Source organism: Prionailurus bengalensis, chromosome B1 (assembly GCF_016509475.1).
Source record: "Prionailurus bengalensis isolate Pbe53 chromosome B1, Fcat_Pben_1.1_paternal_pri, whole genome shotgun sequence".
In the NCBI taxonomy this organism is placed as follows: Eukaryota; Metazoa; Chordata; class Mammalia; order Carnivora; family Felidae; genus Prionailurus; species Prionailurus bengalensis.
The window spans coordinates 205,084,977-205,105,706 of NC_057344.1; the positions used below are offsets into that span (position 1 = coordinate 205,084,977).

Genomic DNA, 20,730 nt, shown 5'->3' on the forward strand with positions numbered 1-20,730 from the left:
ACAAAGAACTCAAATCCAAAACAAGTAAAGAACTCCTGTCAATCATTAAGAACGAGACCGCGAAGCCAAGTAAAAATGGGCAGAAGGCCTGAAAGCATTCACAGCATTCGTATCTAAGGGCTGACAAGCATGTACCCCGGTGTTTCCTTCATTCGTCAGCAGACTGAGCACTTTAAAGTGAAAAATTGCCGGGAATGCATGGCAGTGCCGGGGAGCAGGCCAGAGAGCGGCATGGGGGCTGTCCAGTGTGCACGCTCACCACCCCCCCCCCGCCCCTGTCTGCACCTGCCGGGACACACATGTGCATTCCCTGGGCACGCTTCCTCGCCCCCACAGCCGTGTGCACCTTCAGGGATGCACACGTGCGTTCCCTGGGCACGCGCCCCCCCATGTGCACCTGCAGGGATGCGCACGTGCGTGCCCCAGAGAGGCTCGCCAAGAGGGTGAGTCGGGGCAGTCAGAGCCCACCAGGAGTGGAGCCCACCAGGAACAGCTCCCCGGGTGAACGGCGGTGGTTTCCAGCCCGAAAGGCTCCAGGCCACGAGACGAGACCATCGACCACACAGAACCTCACCAGGTGGGGTTGCCAGATCCAGCGAGACAAAACCAGCAGAACCCTCCACTGAATTTGAATTTCAGATAAACTGTGAGCACTTTCTTAGTGCAACAATGTCCCGTATGCTCCCCAATTGGGAATACGTACCCGAAGAAATATTCACACGTCTAGGAGTGTTTGTCGTTTATCTGAAATTCACATTTACCTTCATGTCGTCTGGAGGCTCTACTCAAATACGATATTGCTAAACGAAGCCCGCCTCTGAAGAGCGTGGGCTGCGATTCCCACTTACGTGCGGAATGAAAACAGGCGAGACCACGTCAGTCTTTAGAAGTCAGGCTGCTGGCGATGGCAGGGGGTGACTGGAAAGGCACGTGGGGACCTGGGAGCCTGGTTCGTGTTCCGTCGTTTGATCTGATGCTGTCTGCACGGGCGTGCTCAGTGCATGAGGCACCACAGCTGTGCGGTTCTGGGAAGTACGCTTTTCTGCCTGTTTCCGTGACCGACAGGAATGTGTGACCTGGACTCAGACCTGCTGGCAGAGAGCAAGGCGCAGGCCTGCGCTAGACACGCCCCAGCGCCACTACATTAACCCCTTTCAGGTCTCTGGTTCAGTTCCCCTTCCCCCAGGAAGTCTCCCTAGACTGAGCCCAGTGCCCTGCTGTTACCCTCGAGAGAGCAGGCATTTTCCTTTGTCGTAGTTGCTGTTAATGTAACTCAGTCATCGTTCATGGAAATCTGTCTCTTACCGGCTCTTCCAGCACAGCCCCAAGGGCAGGGACCTGCCTGGGCCTTCCTGTGTCTCCCCGGGGCCCAGCACAGAGACTGCTGTCAAGAACGTGTGCTGAATGAAAGTCTATGCATAAACCAACTTTTTTTTCACTCCTAGAAGGTTTTCTTAATGTGGTGATCACATCCCCAAGAACCAGGGCCCTCTTGTTTCCAGTGTCACTTCTAAGAAAGAAACCATCCCAGGCATCCATGCGGACAGCTGTTGTCCAGACCCGTGGCACGGAGCGGTCCCCGCACGCCTGTGCCTCGTCCTGTAGCGGGGGAGGTGTGCACCACGCGCATTTCGTTGCAAGGCTTTGACACCTTGCTTCTCTGCTGATGCAGACGTCGAGGATGCTGTGTCCACCCCTGGCCACGGGGCTGGTGTGGCCTCTGGGAGTCTCACCCCTGGTTCTTATCTTGACCCTTTAGGGATTTGCTGCAGACCCTGACGGAGGAGGAGCTTCACACGCTGGAAAGGAACCTCTGCATTTCCCAAGACGTGGAGTTTCCCATCCGGGCAGACGCCCAGGCGCCCCCAGCCCTGGCGCCCGCCTTTCCCTCACCCCTCCCGGCCGAGGAAATGCTCTCAGCCAAGGCCAAAAGCCAGGAGGGGGAGCTGGCCTGCTCCATGCAGTATGACGACCAGGAGCTAGAGCAACTCAACCGCATGGTCCACAGGGCCGGGGACGAGATGTCGTCCCTCCTCTCCCCGCCCAGCGCCTGCCAGTCCCCCGCGCACAGGCCGGGGGCGGAGGGCAGCCCCCGCGGGGAGGCCTCCCCAGGCAGCGCAGGGCTGCGGCCGGGCGGCGACGAGGAGGAAGGAAGGGTGTTCTTCATGGATGACGTGGAAGGGGCTGCAGAGGCCCCGGGCAGCCCGGCTGGGTGGGCGGGCAGCGCCAGTGCTGGCCCCCAGGAGAGAGGACAGGGCAAGGGGCGTGGGGAGGCAGAGGCCAGCAGGCCCGCCGAGGCAGAGGAGGGGGACCTGAGCACTAACAACAACGTCCAGGACGACAAGCTGTGGGCGCTGGGCCCCAACTCCTGCAGCTGCCTGGACTCCCAGCCACACCTGGAGGGCTGGGAGGCGGGGGTGGACGCCGCGGGGACGGCGGAGATGATCGCCCACCGGACAGGGGGCATGAAGCTCTCGGCCACCGTCATCTTCAATCCCAAGTCGACCCCGGCCGTGGGCGTGGCCGGCACCGCCCCGGAAGCCTCTGGAGAGGCCGTCTCCCCGTCGGAGCCTGCGGCCGAGGGGATGGACGGTGGCTCCCACAAACTCAGTGCTGCGGCCACCAGCTGCCTCCTGAACTCCTGCGTGTGCTGCGGGGGCTGTGGGGGCGGCAGGGAGGACGCCGCTGCCCAGAGTCTGCGGGACAAGTGCGGCCCGGGAAGCGTCATCAGCGCCTCCTACATGGGCTCCGCCAAGGCCGGCGCCAAGGGCCCTGCCGAGAGACAGGAGGAGGCCCGACCTGCGCCAGAGGCGTTGCCCACGGACGCCCCGTGCCCCCTGCCCCCAGAGGACGCCCCTACTTCCAACAAGTGCCTGACACACACCCCAGGTCCTCAGCTCGATGCAGCAGACAGGTCACCTGGAGCGGGCGCCGCCGCCAGTCCGAAAAGGGAGCCTGAGGCTGGACCGCAGGAGGCAGGGCAGCCCTCGACGGCCAGGCTGGAAAGTCAGCAGGGAGAGGAGGCCGAGCAGGAGCCTCAGCGCCTGTCGGGCTCCAGGTAAGAGCCATCTCTGGCCACAGCCGGGTTCCTCTGTCTGCCTCAGGGCTCATTCCCTAAGTGCTGACCCGCTTCCCTCAGCTTCTCAGGCGTGCCAGGGGAGGTGGGAGGTGGCCGGTGTCGGACACCAACACGGCAGGCAGTTAAGCAGATGGTACGAGGCCCTCCTGGGCCTGACTGCCTCAGCCCACCCCCTTGCGTCGTCGTGGCCCCTCCTGGCCCTGGGTGAGCCGCGTTGGGGAGAACTGGGCCGTGGCCGCCTCTGAGTATGCTTTCCATCTCTCTTTGCTCACTATCCTGGCCTGGGAAGTGGAGCCCCTGGGGCTGTGGTGGGATCCTGGGGACTCCCTGGGCATATTCTCAGGCCGTGCCTCCAGGGCTCCTCCCGGGCTCCCCCGTAGAGCCAGGGGACCAGGAAAGGCAGGCCCGGTGGGGGTCTGCGGGACCCTGACACCTGCACACCTCTTTTGACTCCAGGCCGCTGTCCCTTCCCTTGCTCCCCACACCCTGGACTTATCTGGAACAAAGCATATTCAGTGAGCATTGCCCCAGCGCCCCCCATGTGCCTGCTGCGTCCTCAGCATCAGAAGAGAGGTGCGGGGTTCACACGTGGCCGTTGTGTCGTCAGCACCCTGGGTCCTCCCACCGGGGCCCTGCCTGCTTTGGCTGTGTCTGCCCAGTGATGGTGGGCTTTTCCGTGTGGGGCCTGCAGTCACTCCTCACCCCTCCCCCAGCCCCAAGCAGCCACCGATTTACTTTGTGTCTCCATGGATCTGCCCCTTCTGGACAGTTCAGAGAGCCAGAGTCACACGATACGTGAGCCTGTCTCCTTTCGCTCCTCGGCGTCGTAGCAAATGCCAGTGCCGCCTTCCTTTTTGTGGCTGGGTAGTATTCTGCCGCTTTGTTGGTCGCCGTCGATGGGCATGTGCGTTGTTGATCCTTTTTGCTGCCGTGGATAGTCCTGCCCTGCAGATTCGTGAACACGTTTTTGCACCGCCAGAGGTTTTCGTTTCTCTTGGGTGTGTATGCAGGAGTAGGACCGCTGCACCATATGCTAACTCTGTGGTCAGCTTTTTGAGGTGCTGTCGACTGGTTTCCAGAGGGTCTGCAGTTCTGCGCCCGCTGGGTCGTGCGTGAGGCCCCACCTTCTGGACATCCTCGCCAGCGCTCATCATCACCTGAGACTTTTACCAACAGCGCGTTTGTCCTTAGGGAGCACACACAGCGTGGACTGCTCCCAACCCCCTCGAGACCGAGACCGTTCCTTTCCTTGAGACTGTGCCCCCAGTGTTACTCACAGCAGGTTATTTTATTTCATTCAACGTGAGATGCATAGAGATGGTCATTTGCATTTATTTCTGGAGATGTGCCCACTTTCCCTTCCAGCCGCGTGGCCCCCCGTGTGGCTACACCAGACCCTGCTGTTACAGACGGTGCAAACATCTGTTTTTGAGGTCCAAGCCCAGCTTCCTCAGCCGTGTCCAGAGGGAATGAGTTATTGTCACAACCCGCTGGGTGGCTTTCTTCATCAGGGCCTCAGACCCTGCGGCACAGAGCTGATTGGTAAGCGGATAACTTTTTTGCAAGGATGATAGGAAATCATCAGGAATTCTTTGACAGGATACGTGAACTTTTCGGCTTTTGACCTGCCCCCCTTTCTGGGTCCAGCCAGCGGACACCCGCTCTGTCTCCTGGTTTCCTGACGTGTCCCACAGTGGACACGGCTTGTTTGCCTCACAGACAGCTTCCCAAGGCCTCACTCACCATAGCACAAACGCTGAGGCTGAGCTGAGGAAAGGGAAGAGAAGCCCCACGGTGGCCTTGAGAGACAGTTCCATCTTGCAGGGAAGCTGCAGAGGGTCTGAGGAGGGAAGAATGTGGCAGGTGGTGAGATGATCAGGACAGACCTGCGTGTGGGCCAGGACCTTGGACAGCGATGCCCCGCCCCCATGCCCCCACAGCGGAATCCCCTGTCTTGGCCAGGACCTTGGACAGCGGTGCTCCCCCCCCCCCCCCCCCCCCCCCAGCCCCTGTAGCGGGAATCCACCCGCAGTGCACACATCAGGAGCGCCTTTCGCTCATGTCACAAGCTGACCTCATGGGCGTGCTCGAACACTAATACAGAGGTGACAGAGCAGGGTACAGTTAAAATGAACAGACACAAAGGACCAGCCTCACACAGGCAGGAAGTTCACCAAAATTCATGAGGCTTCACAATGGAGACTGTGGGCCTTGCATGCAGGGGCAGGTGACTACCCCTCCCATTCTGCAGATGGACAGGCTGGAGTTTGCCTCAGCTCCGAGTGCCTGGAAGATGTGGGTGGCCTGCAGCCTCCTGCCTGTCCTGACCTGCAGGTGACCGGTGGCTGGAGGAGTGAGCGGCAGGCGTGGCACTGTGCTCATGAGCTCCCAGTCCTGACGGGGAGTCACACAGGTGCAGCCTCACACCTCTTCGAGCCACACAGGGTTGGCCCAGGCGCACGGAGTTGTGACGGAGGGTCCGCCTGCCCCGAGGACACCTGGAGCGGATTTTCCTGCTTAAGCAGAAGACAGGTGGAAGGCAGGGCACTGGGGTCTCAGCTGGAGAAGCCCCCGCGGCAGCCCCCCAGGCCCTACATTCAGCCCGCCGCACCACGGCCCGTTCCACCAGCACTGTTGCCAGGATGGTGGGACATGGCCCTCAGCAGAATCCGGGGCAGAATGTTCCAGAATCATGGGTCCTTCAGCTTTTCTCTTTTTACTGGCTTCTTCTCTCCTACCTTTTCAGGAAAAGTTAGGAGCTTTTTAAAGGAAAAGTTAACATTTTTAAAAAACTTGTTCCCTGTCTAGACTCACCCCACTGTTCCAGAACCTTCCATGCTGTGGAAGCCTGAATAAGTCACTTGTCTACAACATGGAAGCTCATCCTGCTTCAAGTCTGTTTTTGTCCTTTCTGCGGACATTAGACTAGAGTGTTTCCATCCTGCTGCCTTGTTTAAAAAATAACACGGGCTCTCTTTTTTCTTATTATAAACATGGCCCCGTTCATTGTAGAAACTTTGGAAACAGAAGGAAATAAAAATCATCCCAAATCCCATGGGCGGTTTTATTTTTCTCACTAAACCTTATCTTGTGATCATTGCTCTGTAAAGCTCTTGAAAAACACTATTTCTGTTGAACTTTACTGTATCCTAAGAACATACCTAATTTATTCTATGTTTTCCCACTTCCATACATTTTTTCTATGTTAAATTAGCTTTGTGGTCATGCTCCCTTACGGCTCTGCATCTGCCTCTTGGATTGTTTTTTTAATGTTTATTTATTTTGAGAGAGAGAGAGAGAGGGAGAGAGAGAATCTCAAGTGGGCTCCACACTGTCAGCACAGAGCCTGACGCAGGGCTGAAACTCACAAACCGTGAGATCATGACCTGAGCCAAAATCAGGAGTCAGAGGCTTAACCGACTGAGCCCCCCAGGCACCCCAGTTGGATTATTTCTTGAGAATCGACTGTTAGTAGAGTCAGCCCAGCAAAGGTATAAAGGCCTTACCATCACTTACATCGGCTCACCTCCCAGAAGCCAGCGATGTACTGCCTGGGTGGGGGGGCTGCCCCCGCCCACACAGCCGCAGGCCCAGTTTTCCCACCTTGAGGAGCAGAAGTGGGACCCTCTGTGCTGTTGGAGGTGGCTTTTCTCTGGTGGTCGGTACCCCGCGTACTTCTGTTTCGTGGTTCCTCTGTCTGCGCACAAAGTGGCCGTTCACGTGTCTTGCTTATTTTCCAATTGGGTTTTCGTGTCTTTTTTTACTGACTTGAAAACATTCCTTCTGGTGTGTCTGCTGTGGATAGATTTACCCAATGTGCTGCTCGCCCTTTGACTTTAGTTGTTGATGACGTCCATTTTGTTTTGTGTAATTAAATTTATAAAAATTCTAGAGACAACTTTTGGTCCTCACGTTTGTTGTTAGTTTGTCCTCTGGCTGATTGTGCACCTGCTACCCCCCTCACCTGCAAGGTCAGGGAGCACTGTCCTCGTCTCCTGCTAGTGTCCTGTGGTCATCCCCTCTTTCACCATCAACTCTGCACCCCAGTCTTAGAAGTCCCGTTGTTCTGTCTTCTGAGACCGTCTCTAACCATCAGAGGGAGCGTGACTGTCAGGGCCCGGGGCCATCCTGACACACAGGCAGGGCTACTCCAGTCTCTGGCTCAGGGGGACCTCAGCAACCATCGTCACCGGCCCTGCCCTGCAGGGTCGCTCTGCATCATTCAGTTCTTTGGCCACATTTGAGTCTGGCTGGTGGTGCCCCCCGCCTCTCCATCATGCACTTAGTGGGCCTCCCTGGCTGTCATTTTGGGTAGAAAGATAAGAATCTGGAAGGCTGTCCTTTGCACGGGCTTCTGAGCTCCTGCTCTAAACAGGTGACATGTGCTCGGACCATGTGCTTCTTCTTGCAGAGGGGAGCTGCTGGCACACCTCGCCCGTGGCACCTCCTCCCCTGTTTGGGTGGCAGTATTGGAGGATGTGTTCCCCTGCACCTGTAAATTCCGTGGGTGAGTGGGTCCAGGAGAGGAGGGGGGGGACCTGTGGGCTGGATGCTTGACCTTGACCTCCTCAAGCCTTGGTTTTGTCATCTGCAAAATGGGCTAACAATAGTCTCCAGCTCAGATGGCATCTGGAGGAGGAGCTGAGAGGCCACGGAACGTTGTTCCTTCATGTGAGTCCACGTCTTACTTGTCACTGTTACGTGTCTTCGTTACTCGCTGTTGTTATCTGACGCTGTGACTCACCCACTGTTACTCACCGCCTTGGTTCAGGATTGTTACTGACTGTTCCTATTTCCAGTCTTGACTTTACCTCCCCATCACGTCACTGGATTTCACTGTTTCTGGGTCTGATTCCCACTCTTCACTGGTGGTGTGACCGCCGGGCAGGGTTATCTCGGGCACCGCGGTGGGACTCTGTCCCGTGCTGACAGCCTCTGGAGGAAGCCGGCCTCCAGCATCACCTCCTCACTGAGCCTGAGTCTTGCCTGCCTGGCTCCTTTTCCAGTGAACGCCTTGCCTTCCTCTGTGCTGTGGCCCTGTCATGGTTCCACCTGAGCTCCTCTGCCCTTTGCCAGGGTCGGGACGCGGGCTCAGAGGCATCGGGGCCCTGGGGATGCCTGTGGCTGCAGAGAGAAGGCCGGCTCCAGCTTCCCCCGAGGGCCCCACTGACCCTCTTCCCCATACAGTGGGAACTGTTTGAGATGCCTGCAGACCTCGGTCCTGCCCCAGTGCCCAGCCCAGGGGCTGCACAGGGTAAACCTCCCCCAGAGTATGTGGTGAGTGGCGAGTCCTCCATCATGTGGAAACCTTCCCCAGAGGTGTGGGACTGGCTCTTCTGATGTGCTTTGTGCACACATCACCAAATCAGTTTTCCCTCCAGCAGACGGAGTCAGGTCGGCCGTTCCAGGCCTGGGGTCAGCCCCTTGCCCTGGGTGGGGCCTCATCAGTGTCCAAGGTCTACTGCTATCTTCCGGCCTCCATGACTTGGAAGGGCGTGCTTCCCTTTCCCGTGTAATATCAATAGCCTCGGATTCTGGTGCAGGTAGTCGGGGTGGTTGGGGGTGCTCTCGGGAACCAGTCCTGAGCCAGCACCTTCAAAGGTAAGGGGATGCCAGTCAAGGCATGGGGGCAGTAAGGACTGTGCACTGCCTGGGCTGACTGGCCTCTCAGTGAGCGGAAACTTGGAGGAGATGTTTCCTGGCTGGGCCCCACCCACCCCATTGCTGGGCTGTCTGCGGGGCTCAGCAGAACACCAGCTCTGGAACGGGATGACAGGGTGAGCCTAGGCCTGACCCTAACCTCTCTCTGGCAGCTGTGGGACCCTGGGCAGTAGGTCCTGCCCCATGAGGCCTTGTTTCGTCCCCATCGGGACACACACATCACTGCTGGTTCTGCCAGAGCCATTCTAGGGCTGGATACTGGGTGCAGGCCTTGCTGCTACTGCCATCCGTCCCTGCGGCCGGTGTCCCCACCACTGTGCAAAGAACATGGAGGCCTCCCACCACGTCCTGTCCCTGGAAGGAAAAACAGGAATGATTGAGTGGTTTAAAAATAGAGAAGGACTTGGAATTAATTAGACTCTCAAAAAACAGATTAGGCGTAATGACTGTCATCAAGTCAATTGTTACACGACGGGGCTGCTCTGCTGACACGGGGTGGGACAGGAGCCGAGCACTGGCATGAGGTCAGAGGGCAGGTCAGGGCTGGGTTCCCCCTGAGTCCCCTGAGCCCCTCACTGGCACCGCCATGCAACCTGCAGCATGCACAGTGACTAAGGCCCAAGCCGCTAGAACCCCTGGAGGGCGGTGGAGTGCCTGCACACAGGAGGCACATGGGTCCTCGGGGTCCTGGGAGGGGCATGCCCTTCTCGTTGCGGGGCCTCACTGCTGTCACAGTCTGTCTTACAAACCCACAGCAGGGTGTGGAGCTGGAGAGAGCGCATCCAGCCTGGCTGTGCTCCAGGCAGTGACTGCATGGTGACCGCTGCATCAGCACCCGGGACAGCTCCGTCCTGGCCTCCACCCCCTGCTGACCCAGCATGCCCGCAAAGGTCCTCTCATTCCAGACGGCTTCTCCCTGCAGCCTGGCTGCCTCCCTGCACCCCAGACATCTCACGTTCTCCCACCCTGCCGCCCCCGCCGCCTTCACCACCGTCAGCTGCGCCCCTGGGTCCCATTCTCCTCTTTTCCTCGCCCTCCCCACACTGTCCACTGTCCATCGGCCAGTGCCAGGAAGAAGATAAAATCCATGTATAAGGTGGAGAGTGATGGGTGGGCTCTGGGGCAGCTCCAGCAGTCAGAGCAATCAGGGTGGGCCTCCTGGGGTGGTGACATCCTCTGAGACCTGAATGGAAGGTGGGGAGGGAGGAGATGTGTCCCAGGCAGCAGGTCCAACAAAGGCCAAGGTGCCAGAAGGACAGAGGGGACGCGGGGGGAAGCAGAAGGAGAGGGCAGGCATGGCAAAGCCCAGCGAGGTTAGTCAGACAAGGGTAGCAGTAATGTTGGTCCAAGAGGAAGGCACAGCATTAGAGGCAGTAACACGTGAGCACAGTGTGGACGCCCAGTCTGGTATTTCTAACCGGTTTCACCAGCTTTAGTGAAAGGTAACCGGCATAGAGTAAGCCGTGCTGAGTGAGGGTGCAGCTCCTCCACACATCCCCAAACCGTGGTGTGGTCAGGCTTTGTAACTTGAGCTGTTCTGATGGCCTGAAGTGGTATTGTGATGGTGGCTTCAACCTGCATTTCCTTAAGGGCTGCTGACGTTCAGCATCTTACCCACTCGAGTGCCATCAGCCTATCTAACTGGGGGAAGCCTCTACTGTATTCAAATCTTTTGCTGTTTCTTTCAACTGGGTGGTTTCCTTACTGAGTTTTGAGAGTTCTTCATTCACTCAGGAGCCCTTTATCAGAAATATAGTTTGCAAATATTTCCTCCCAGCCCGTGGCTTATCTTCTCATTCTGAGTATCTTTTGAAGAGTAGAAGTTCTTATTTCAGTGAAGTCCTATTTATCAACTTTCTTTCTTCCCTGGATTGTAGTTTTGGTATCAGATCGAAGGATTATTTTTATAACCCAAAGTCACAGAGGTTTTTCTTCTGTTCTAGAAGTTTTATATTTTTGGTTTTTATATTTAGGTCTATGATCAATTTAGGATTAACTTAGTATACGGTGTGAGGTATGGATCAAAATTCTGTGTTTCGCGTAAGGAAAACCAATTACTCTAGCACCATTTGTTGAAAAAGACCATCCCTTCTCTACTGAGTTGCCTTTGCACCTTCATCAAAAATCAGTCAAGTGTCTATGTGTGCGTTTGTTTCTGGACTCACTAGTCTGTGTCATTGGTCTGTCTATATTAATACCAATATCACACTGTGATGTATGGGCAGCTGGCCTTCAAAAAAATTTTTTTTTGTTGTTTAATGTTTTATCTTGAAAAAGAGAGAGAGGGAGAGAGACAGAGCGTGAGTGGGGGAGGGGCAGAGAGAGAGGGAGACACAGAATCTGAAGCAGGGTCCAAGCTCGGAGCTGTCTGCACAGAGCCCGATGCGGGGCTCAAACTCACGGACCGCGAGATCATGACCTGAGCTGAAGCCGGACCCTTAACCGACTGAGCCAACCAGGTGCCCCTAAAATGTAGCTTAACGTCAGGTAGTGTAAATCTACAACTTCCTTCTTTTTCAAAGTTGTTTTGGTTATTCCGGGTCCTCTATGGATTTTAGGACCAGTTGTCAATTTATATGAAACAAAAACAAAAAACAATGCCTGCTAGGATTTTGACTGGAATTTTGTTGAATCTGTAGATCAACTTGGGAAGAATTAACCCCTTAATAAGATCAAGTCTTCCAGTTCATGAACATAGTATATCTCTCCATTTACTTAGGCTCTTAATTCTCTCAGCAAACTTTCATAGTTTTTATTGTAAAAGTCTTGCACATCTGTTGTCAGATCAGATTTATCCCTAAGTATTTTATATTTTTGATGATATTATATTGTTTTATGATTTCAATTTCCAATTGTTCATTGCTAATATGGGAGGTGCAATTGAGTTTTATATATTGATCTTATTTCCTACAACTTTACCAAACTCGCTTTATTCATTATAGTTTTTATGAAGATTCATCACGTTTCCTGTAGATGATGATGTCATCTGTGAAAAAAAAGCCAATTTTATATTTCCTTTTCAGTCGGATGTTGTTTACTTCTCTTTCTTGCATTTTTGCCGTGGCAAGGACCTCTAGTACAATGTTGAATAGATTTGACACAGGATATTTTTGCCATATTCCTGATCTCAGAGGGAAAGCATTTAGTGTCTCTTGTTGGCTGCAGGATTTTCATAGGCGCCTTTTATCAGGTCCAGTAAGTTCTCTTTTATCCCCAGCTTGCTGAGAGTTTTTACCAAGAAAAGACGGATTTTCTCAAATGCTTCTTCTGTATCTTTTGGGATGATCGTATAGTATTTATTTTTTTTTTAGTCTATTAATGTGATAAGTTACATTGATTGATTTTCAGATGTTAAGTGAATCTTACCTTCCTGGGATGAACTTTACTTGGCCATTAGGTATTATCCTTTTTATGTATTGTTGGTTTTGATTTGCTAAAATTTTATTAAGTATTTTGCATCTGATTGTGAGGAATGCTGGGCAATAGTTTTCTATTCTCATAATTTCCTTTTCAGAATTGGGTATCAGGGCAAAGCTGAGACCTAGGATGAGTTGGGGAGCCCTCTCACTTCTTCAGTCTTCCGGAAGAGTTTGGTAGAGCGGGTATTCTTTCTGCCTTAGATATTAGTTTGAATTAGATACTAGTTAGATGTTAGTTTGAATTCACCAGTGAAGCTGTCTGGGCCTAGCATTTTCATGGGAAGGTTTTTTGGCCTCAATGTTTTTACTGGATGTAGGTTTGCTCAGTTACCCGTTTCTTCCTCAGTGAGTGGAGGAGTTTACTTGCATTGTCCTCAGTCCCTACCCTGTCTTCTTGACATCCCCTCAGACAGGCAGATACCAAATAGCTGGGTGATGGTCCCCTGCTTGGAAGTCCCTGGGGCTCCCTACTCTCCTGGTCTCTTGGACCCTGGGCAACTGCTCCGCCACTGCCCCCTTGTACCCTCCTAGTGTCAGCTTTCCAGGTGCTCTCTGCGCTCTTGTGCCTCTGGCCCTTGTTTGCTCCTTGGGTCACTGTCCCCTCCCTCTCTGCCATGACATCCCTCCCTGTTATACCAAGTCACCATGTGCCTTTGATGAAACCCATGAGAAAATTTGCCCCTGTGGCCTCACTGAGTCCCATAGCAACATTTCATTGGTGTCCCTGCTTCACAGATTGGAAGCAGGAGCTCAGAGACCCTCTAATCTGTCTGACTCCAGTTTGGGAGCCCCTGCAGGACCCCTGGGCCCATCCCCAGAGCCCAGCCTTGAGTCTCATGTCTTCTCACCCATCCTGCCAGCCCCCACGCCACGTCCCTTAGGCTGGAGGGTATGACTTAGGGTGCTTGGTTGGGGGAACATCCTTGCCCTAGATCAAGTGAAAATGAGGGGCCACCAAGGGTTGGAAGGCAGCTGGCCTCAGGAGGATGCCCTGGGATTTGGAGGGGAACCTCAGGGCTCACATCTGGTCTTTCACATCCTGGGTTCTTTCCCTCAAACTCCTGCCCCTGCAGCAGACCTCTTCTGGGCTGCTGGCCTTCCACTCAGTGCAGCCCTGCTTCCCAGGCAGGGTCTGTGCCCTCATCCCAGCCAGGGTGTTCGGTATGTGGGTGTTCGTGGCTTCGGTGGGGGGGGGGGGTGCTGCAGGGGCAGCTCCAGGGGAAGGGGACTGGCCTGCAGTTCTAGGTCTCCAGGCACAACCATCCCATAGCCCTCCCTGCAGCCCCAGGCCTGCCCACTCCTGTATGCAGGGCTCCACGGGGCAGGGTGGAGGGCTCTGAGCAGGGGTGCAGTGTGCTTGGTAAGCACTGACCCCTTCTCCTTGGGATGCGGGATGGAGGGGAGGGCACAGGGTGCAGCCCCAGCAGCACCCTCGAGGGGTCGTGGGGTCGCCTGCTCCACCCCATGGGGCCAGGTGAATCCCTGTCTGCAAGGCCACCTCCCCTGCACGACACTTCCTCCCACCTTCACAGAGGCAGAAACCAGAGAAAGCAGGTTTAAATTGCTGAGTGTGGTCCAACAGGGACACCAGGCGGTGTCCACAGTCAAGTTCACCCGCTGCTTTGTTCATCAGCCCTGGCGCCTTATGTTCTGAGAGCTTTTGAAAGCAGCAAAAGTGCAGGAAGAGTGTGTGAGTTACGACAGCGGAAGGTAACACAAGTCCCCTCTGCTCATGCGACAACCACACGTGTTTATAAAATACACACGGATGTGTGCTTTTTCCTCGTCTGTGTTTCCTGGATTTTCTAGAGTAGAGCGTGAGGATCAGGTTCCCATAACCCAACCATGGGACCTTCTCCAGAGCTGGGCTGTGCCATGCCACCAGAGGAGTGGGACCGTGGCTTCCACCCCTCTCCACAGAGGGAGCCGAGTGTGCACCTGACCTCAGGGTGGCGAAGGGCCAGGCAGTACCCGGGGCGGGCAGCGAGCCCAGAGGGAGCGGGGAGGCAGGCTGGGAGGAGCTGCCTGCGTCAGCGGCTGCTTCGGGGCCCTTCCCGGCTCTGCAGCCCCAGCTCTGGACAGTGTCTCCCGGGGGCTGTCGGTGACAGGGCTGTAGTCTCATGAGTGGGCAAGGCTGGGCAGGGTGGGTGTGCCAGGGCCTGGGGACACACGGGACTTGTTGGGATAGCTGTGGGATGAATGGAGGGTCATCATGGCAACATGGGAGGCACAGGGCATCAGGCCCTCCTCAACCCTGGAGGGGCCCCCCCTGTTTTGTGGACCCTCCTCGGGTACCAGCAGGCTTGGGGTCACTCGAGGCAAGATGGACCTGAGAGCCACCAGGCTTTCCCTCTGGGCTCCAGGGGGAGCGGCCTGTGTGGTCTTCCTGTGGCCTGTGTCTGGGGAAGAACTCTGACGGGCCCTGCTGGCCACCCCATCTGTCTGTTATCAGGCAGGGATGGCTCAGCAAGGACCGTAGGCACTGGGCAGGACATCTGCTGTCTGTCCTCCCTGTCCGGGGAAGTCACAGGTCCCCAGAACTTCCTAAGCTTTTGGGGGTCCTGCAGAGCATCCTTTGGTGACAAGGGGGCTCACTGAGGCTTCCTGGCTGTCCCCCAGTGTTGTAGGGGGACAGTTGTGCCCCTGTGTTCCTTCTGGATGAACATCACCCACCAGGCTGACCAGGTGGTATTTGCAGGGCGTCTGGGAGCCTGGCACACGGCCCGGGTGGTCTTGGGGCTGCTGCTTCACAGTGGGATTCCGCTGGGGGGTGATGTGCCCACAAACAGTGTGGGGCAGACCCTCGGCCGCCTCTGGGCCGGGCCCTGCTTGATGTCCATCCCCTGCCTAAGCCTCCGGACAGCCGACCTCCTCGACGGTGGTAGTGTGGGAGCCTGGCCCCAGCCTCACGGCCCCCTTGCCCTTGGGGAAGCTGTGCATTCTTCCCGTGTTACAGGCCGAGGGCCACACAGCAAAGGGGGGAATCACACGCACCCCCAGCCCCACCCTCCACCGTATGTGTCTGGATGTCCTTCTTCGGAGGACGCTGCACGGGTGGCATTGTTTTCCCAGTTTACAGACCAGTAAACTGAGGCTCCGGGAGATCACCTTCCTCTGCCCAGATGGCAGAGGTGATGATGCCAGAAGCCTTCAGCCTGTGCTAATTTCCGGGGACTCCCAGCCCGGCCCTGGGACTCTTGCCCATGGCAGGCCTCCCCCTGGGGCAGTGGCCATGTGCAGGGTCCCCTCGGGGGTCCCCTCCTCCTTGTCACCACCCCAGAACCCCTCAAGGGCAGGTGCCGCTGGTCCACTGTGGCCCTAGGACCCAGCTCAGGGCCTCATGACCCCAATTCCAACCGTACCTGACTTCTCAGACTAGGGCCTGATCCTGTCAGAGCTGGGCCACCTACCAGTCTCTCTGCTGGTTTTCCTGGGAGGTAGAGACCCCTGCCCGGTGACCAGGGCTGGAGTGGGAGAGAGGTAGGCCCTTCTCAGATGCGGAGATCATTGGCAGCTCTCCAGGGCAGTGGGCCCTGAGGCCAGCGTCTGGCAGAAAATGCCCCTCACAGGGACATACCGAGCCCTGGGGAAGTGTGGACCTGGGGAGCAGCCGCAGCAGAAAGGTGGTGGGAAGATGGGGAGACAGGCCAAGAAGGTCCTGTCTCCACAGAGTTCACAGCAGCAGAACCACATCAGAACTCTGCAGGCAGCAGGGGCCAGGCAGGGCTTCCCGAGGTCAGGGGGTATCCTAGGGTGCTGTGGGCCCCAGGTATGGGGAGACTGGGGGTCTCTGTCGACTCACAGACTCTTCTCATGCCATGCCGCCTCCTCCAGGAGGCCCTCCCTGCTGTATGGTGACTATCTGTAACTGACACAGGTATCAATGGGATTCTGATTTCTTGCTTCTGCCTCCCAGATGGGAGCCAAGGGCAGGATCCGCCATGCCTGACCGGCCTGGGCAGGGCAGGGGTCCATGGACTCACTGAAGTAGGAAAGGGAGAGAGACGTAAAGGTGCTTGCTCATCTCTTAGGACATCAGTGGTAATGCTCCTTAATCAGAGGAAACGGAGACATCAGCTAATTTTCAGTATATTGTTTACATTTGCTGCTTGGACCAAACTGCCAGTTTTTACAGTCCCTCAGCGATCGGCCCCAGGGTCCCGTGGGGGTCCTGTGACTCTGGAGTGGGAACGGGCTGCTGCTTCTCCGACAGCCATGGGAGCCAGCGAGGGTAGACCGCACAGGCGGGAGGGCAGAGGGGTGGGCGGCGCCCGGAGCGCCCGCGGGACCCCCACGGCCCACGGATCTGTGTACTGTGGTGTTTGTTCAAACATCACCGGAAATCACTGCCTCGTGTCTGGGCTTCTACCGGGAGGCCCTGCGGCTTACGGAGCCTTCATCAGAGGCGGGAGTGGCCCCCTCTCAAAGCATCATCTCTGTCCCTGCTAACTATTGCCGTTTACGGAAGAGAACAGTGAGGTTCTGGGACGGAGCGATTCGCCCACAGTCACGAGGCTGGACACAGGTGCACAGGGAGCCTTCCACGTCCTGTGAGGGATGGCGGTGTGAACCCACACTCGCGTGCGGCACGCAGAGACCACTGTTGTTTTTGTAGTCACAGGAGCCCGCACGCGTGGACTCTGGTGTCACCCCGTCTCCAGCCCCATCCACTCCCACCGGCGGTGACGGCCCCCCCCTCTCTTAGGGGCTGCCCTGGCCTTGGAGGGCTCCTTTCTGAGTCCCGGCCCCATCCCCGGCCAGTGAGGCCCAGGCGCCTTCTGGTGGTGTGGAGTTGGGGTGCAGGCCCAGGGCAGCCTCTCACCTCCTCAGAACTGACAGCGGCACTCAGGAGGCCACAGCGGGCGGTGGGGAGGGGCGGCTGGGGGCGTGAGTTCCATCCCGGTGCCAGTGCGCTGCAGCCAGGATGTGGGGAGTGAGCTGGCTCCCACCTGGTGAACCGTAGCGGCTCCTGAATGATGGTCTCTCTTCAACATGTACACACCCAGGATCTCGCTTTTAAAATCTTTCCATTAAAATTAAAACATGACAGGATTCATGCACAGGTCACAGGCAAATGAGTTATGTCTTTTATTTTAAAAAAAAAATTTTTTTTAACGTTTATTTATTTTTGAGACAGAGAGAGACAAAGCATGAAGGGGGAGGGTCAGAGAGAGGGAGACACAGAATCGGAAACAGGCTCCAGGCTCTGAGCTGTCAGCACAGAGCCTGACGCAGGGCTCGAACTCACGGACCGCGAGATCATGACCTGGGCCGAAGTCGGCCGCTTAACCGACTGAGCCACCCAGGCGCCCCGAGTTACGTCTTTTAAGTAATACAAGCCTGTAACATGACATCTTCTGGAAAGGAGTTTGTTTGAAAACTGCTGTGGAGTCAGGTGAGGTTGCTGCCAGTCAGAGTGGACCCTTGGTCCCAACGCTCTCCTGTCCCTCTGTCCCTGCCCAGTACCTGGGAGAGTGGCCAGCCTCTGGCACCCCTGTGCAGCCACCGTCCTGGGTGTGCCACCGTTCTGAGTGTGCATACTCACACTGTGCACACACATCCCACGTACGCGCGCACACACACACACACACACTGATGTTCTCACACACGCACGCTGTCACGCGCATTCACACGTACGTAGACGCACGTGCACTCAGACCCACCCAGGACATCCCGGTGGGTGGGGAAGGTGTGTGTCAGCTCCACCACCCTAGCATGGTTGGGGACCCCCCACCCCGTCTCCCCGCCGGTGGGGCTGTGGGCGGCCCCGGGATGCTGAGGGGGAGCGAGACTCTGCCCTGGGCCCGGGCACTTGCGTCAGAAGCGTCACCCGCAAGCTCAAGGTGCCAGGCAGCCCCGCGCCCCTCTGCCTTCTGCATCTCTTCCAGCCCTGCCTCACCGCCGCCCTGGACAGCAGGTGCTAGGCAGGACCCTCACGGAGCCCCTTCTCCCTCCACTCCTCGGCGCCCCCTCGCCCGCTGCAAATCTGTGGAACGAACGTAGCAAACACACGGCTCCCGGCAAAGCAATTTCCCTAGAGGTTTAAACACTGATTATGAGCTTAGCGTCCCTTAAACGATTCCAGCCATAATTATGTGTGTAACGTGACCGCCTCTTTTGAAGGCCTGGCGAGCGCGAGCAGGCCTTATCGGTAGGAGCCGGCTGTGTCCTCCCTGCCACAACGGCCCCACCTCTCGCGGCCACACGTGCTCGTGATCGGGCTTGTCCTCGCTGGGCCCATCGGTGGCTATCCTAGTGCCCACTCTGTGCCTAAGGGAGCAGTTTCTGGGCCCAGCAGGTGAGCGATGGAGGTGGGATCGCGTTTCCGGCTGTGTCCGGACCGGCTTCCCGGGGCAGCAGGGGCGTACTGCCACACATCGGGGGCTTCGGACGGACAGAGACCTCCCTTGTCACAGTCCTGGAGGCCAGAGTCCAAAATCCAGGGCCACCCTCCCTCGGGAGGCCCCCCTCCCCCCAGGGAGGGTCCTTCGCCTGGAGCCCTGGCTCCCGGGGCTCCAGCTGCTCCTGGGCTTATGGCCGCGTCCTCTGTCCCCCTCTGTCCACACTCAGCCTCCTGTCTGGGTGTCTCCCCTCCTCCTCTTAGAAAGACCCTTGTCATCAGATTCAGAGCCTGCCCGGACAGTCCAGGATGAGCTCCTCTCGAGATCCTTTGCCTACTTATATCCCCAAAGATCCTTTTTCCAAATAAGGCCCCAGTCACAGGTTCTGGGGGTTTGACGTGGACACATCTTTGGGGGGGCTCCCCCCTTCTTCCCAGAGGAGTTGTGACACCAGAAGGGTGAGGAGGCCCTGCTGGCTGCTCTTTTTCCTGAGCCCCATGTGGCATTACAACTGTGGAGAAAGCGTTTATTCCCAGGGAACCCACTTCCGGCTCTCCTCCACATCTAATGGATTCATATTCTTTGTTCAGCAGATACAGATTGGGAGGCTAGTGTGGGGTGGGGGGCTGTCTTTGATGCTGGGGTACAGCAGTGAACGGAAGTTGCTGCCGACCCAACCTTGCCTTCTCCCAGAGTAAGACACACAGTCGGCACACACGTGCTATGTCAGGATGCTGAGTGTCCCCGTGAGCAGAAGGCAGGGTGGGGTCAGGAAGAGAGCTGGGGTGGGGGGGGGTGGGGGGTCCTGTTTGTGGTCAAGGAAGGCCCTTGCAATAGAGCATACCAAATAGAGGCGTCTGGGGGTATCCAGAAAAGGAGCATTCTGGGCCCACTGGTATCTGTGCAAAGGCCCTGTGGCCATGGCATGTTTGGCTTGTCTGTGACAACAAGGACCAGGTCTGAGAAGCTTGAGTGAGTGGAGGGTGCGGGAGGGGAGGGTGACAGAGAGGGGTCCAGACTAGGCCAGGCACCGTAAGCCTCGCCCGGTAAGGCTCTTTGCTTTTACTTGGACTAATTGAGAGGCAGGGGTAGAAGGTTTCAGCAGAAGAAAGACATGTTCTGACTTGTTTGAAAAGATTCATTGTCCTGGGCCTTCTGTAATCTTGGTAGGAGCTGCAGCTCCTTGGGGTGGCCCCTGGCATGGTCAGGGGAGTTCCTGCCTGGCAAGTCCTGGCAGGTGCTGGGCTCCTCTGAGGCCTAAGGTGATTCCCCTCAGTGAGTCCGCCGGGGGCTCCCCTGGGGTCATGCCGAGCGAGGCAGGGCTCTGCAGGAGCCCTGGGTCCAGGCCTCTGAACACAGTCCCCAGGCCGACCAGGGCCCCACCAGCCCCTGTCAGCCTCCTGCCTGGGCAGTGAAGCAGAAGGGGCAGACCCTGGCAGACGGGGTGTGTGCGGAGACGGGGTGTGTCCTATAGATGCGAGTGGCCCGCTGCTTCCAGCCTGTGTGGTGTCCACCAAGGGTCCAGTGCCTGCCACTGGCCAGCAGTCTAGCAACTGCCCTTGCAGGATCAGCATCCACAGGCCCTGGGCAGTGCCCAGACAGTGGCCATCCCTGTGGCCCCTGGGGACCAGGCAGACTGACTAGACCCAGGCTCAGGTCCCAGGTCAAATTCTTCCTGCAGCAGTCTGGTCTTTTGTTCCCCGAGCCCCTCGAAGCCGATTTTCTGCCTAGGATCAGTGTCTTTGTGGAGTCCTTGTCCCTCTCCCTCTCTCTCCACTGGCCCCCCTACCCTGCTCAACCAGAGCCTCAGGGAGCCTTCATGGCCTCAACTCTCTGTGGGGTCAGGGCCCTTCCCCCGGTTTCTGTGTGCTGGCCGCCCCACATCGTCCAGGGCCTCCGGAGCATGGATCTGCGGGGCTGGGGCTGCAGGGCTGACCCCCAGGGGGCGCCCCGAGCCGCTTCTGTCTCGGCTTGGGACGAGCTCCCGCCACAGGCAGGGCTGTGGTGCCACCTGCTGCCGACGGGCGCTTCCTCTGTCCTGGAAATCACGGTCATTCTGATCACAAAGGTAATACTTGCTCCTAGAAGACACTTTGGAAAAGCATGGTTTATCCATGGTCCCACCGCTCAAATATACGTGATATTAATGCTTTGCTTTTATTGCGTTTTCCTGTCTCTCCTTATGTACATATGATCTCCCTAATTTTTAAAATGCTGCCTTTTCATTTAA

General features: G+C 56.8%; 1 protein-coding gene across 3 annotated transcripts in view; it reads left to right on the top strand.

The window, feature by feature from the left end:
- ZFYVE28 (zinc finger FYVE-type containing 28) overlaps positions 1 to 20,730 on the top strand; it is a 118,029-nt gene that overhangs the window by 87,320 nt on the left and 9,979 nt on the right. For all 3 annotated transcript variants that reach the window (XM_043573160.1, XM_043573159.1, XM_043573161.1), the window contains exon 8: positions 1,760 to 3,058. In XM_043573160.1, coding sequence (XP_043429095.1) covers positions 1,760 to 3,058 — 1,299 coding nt within the window. The remainder of the gene's footprint in view (positions 1 to 1,759; positions 3,059 to 20,730) is intronic.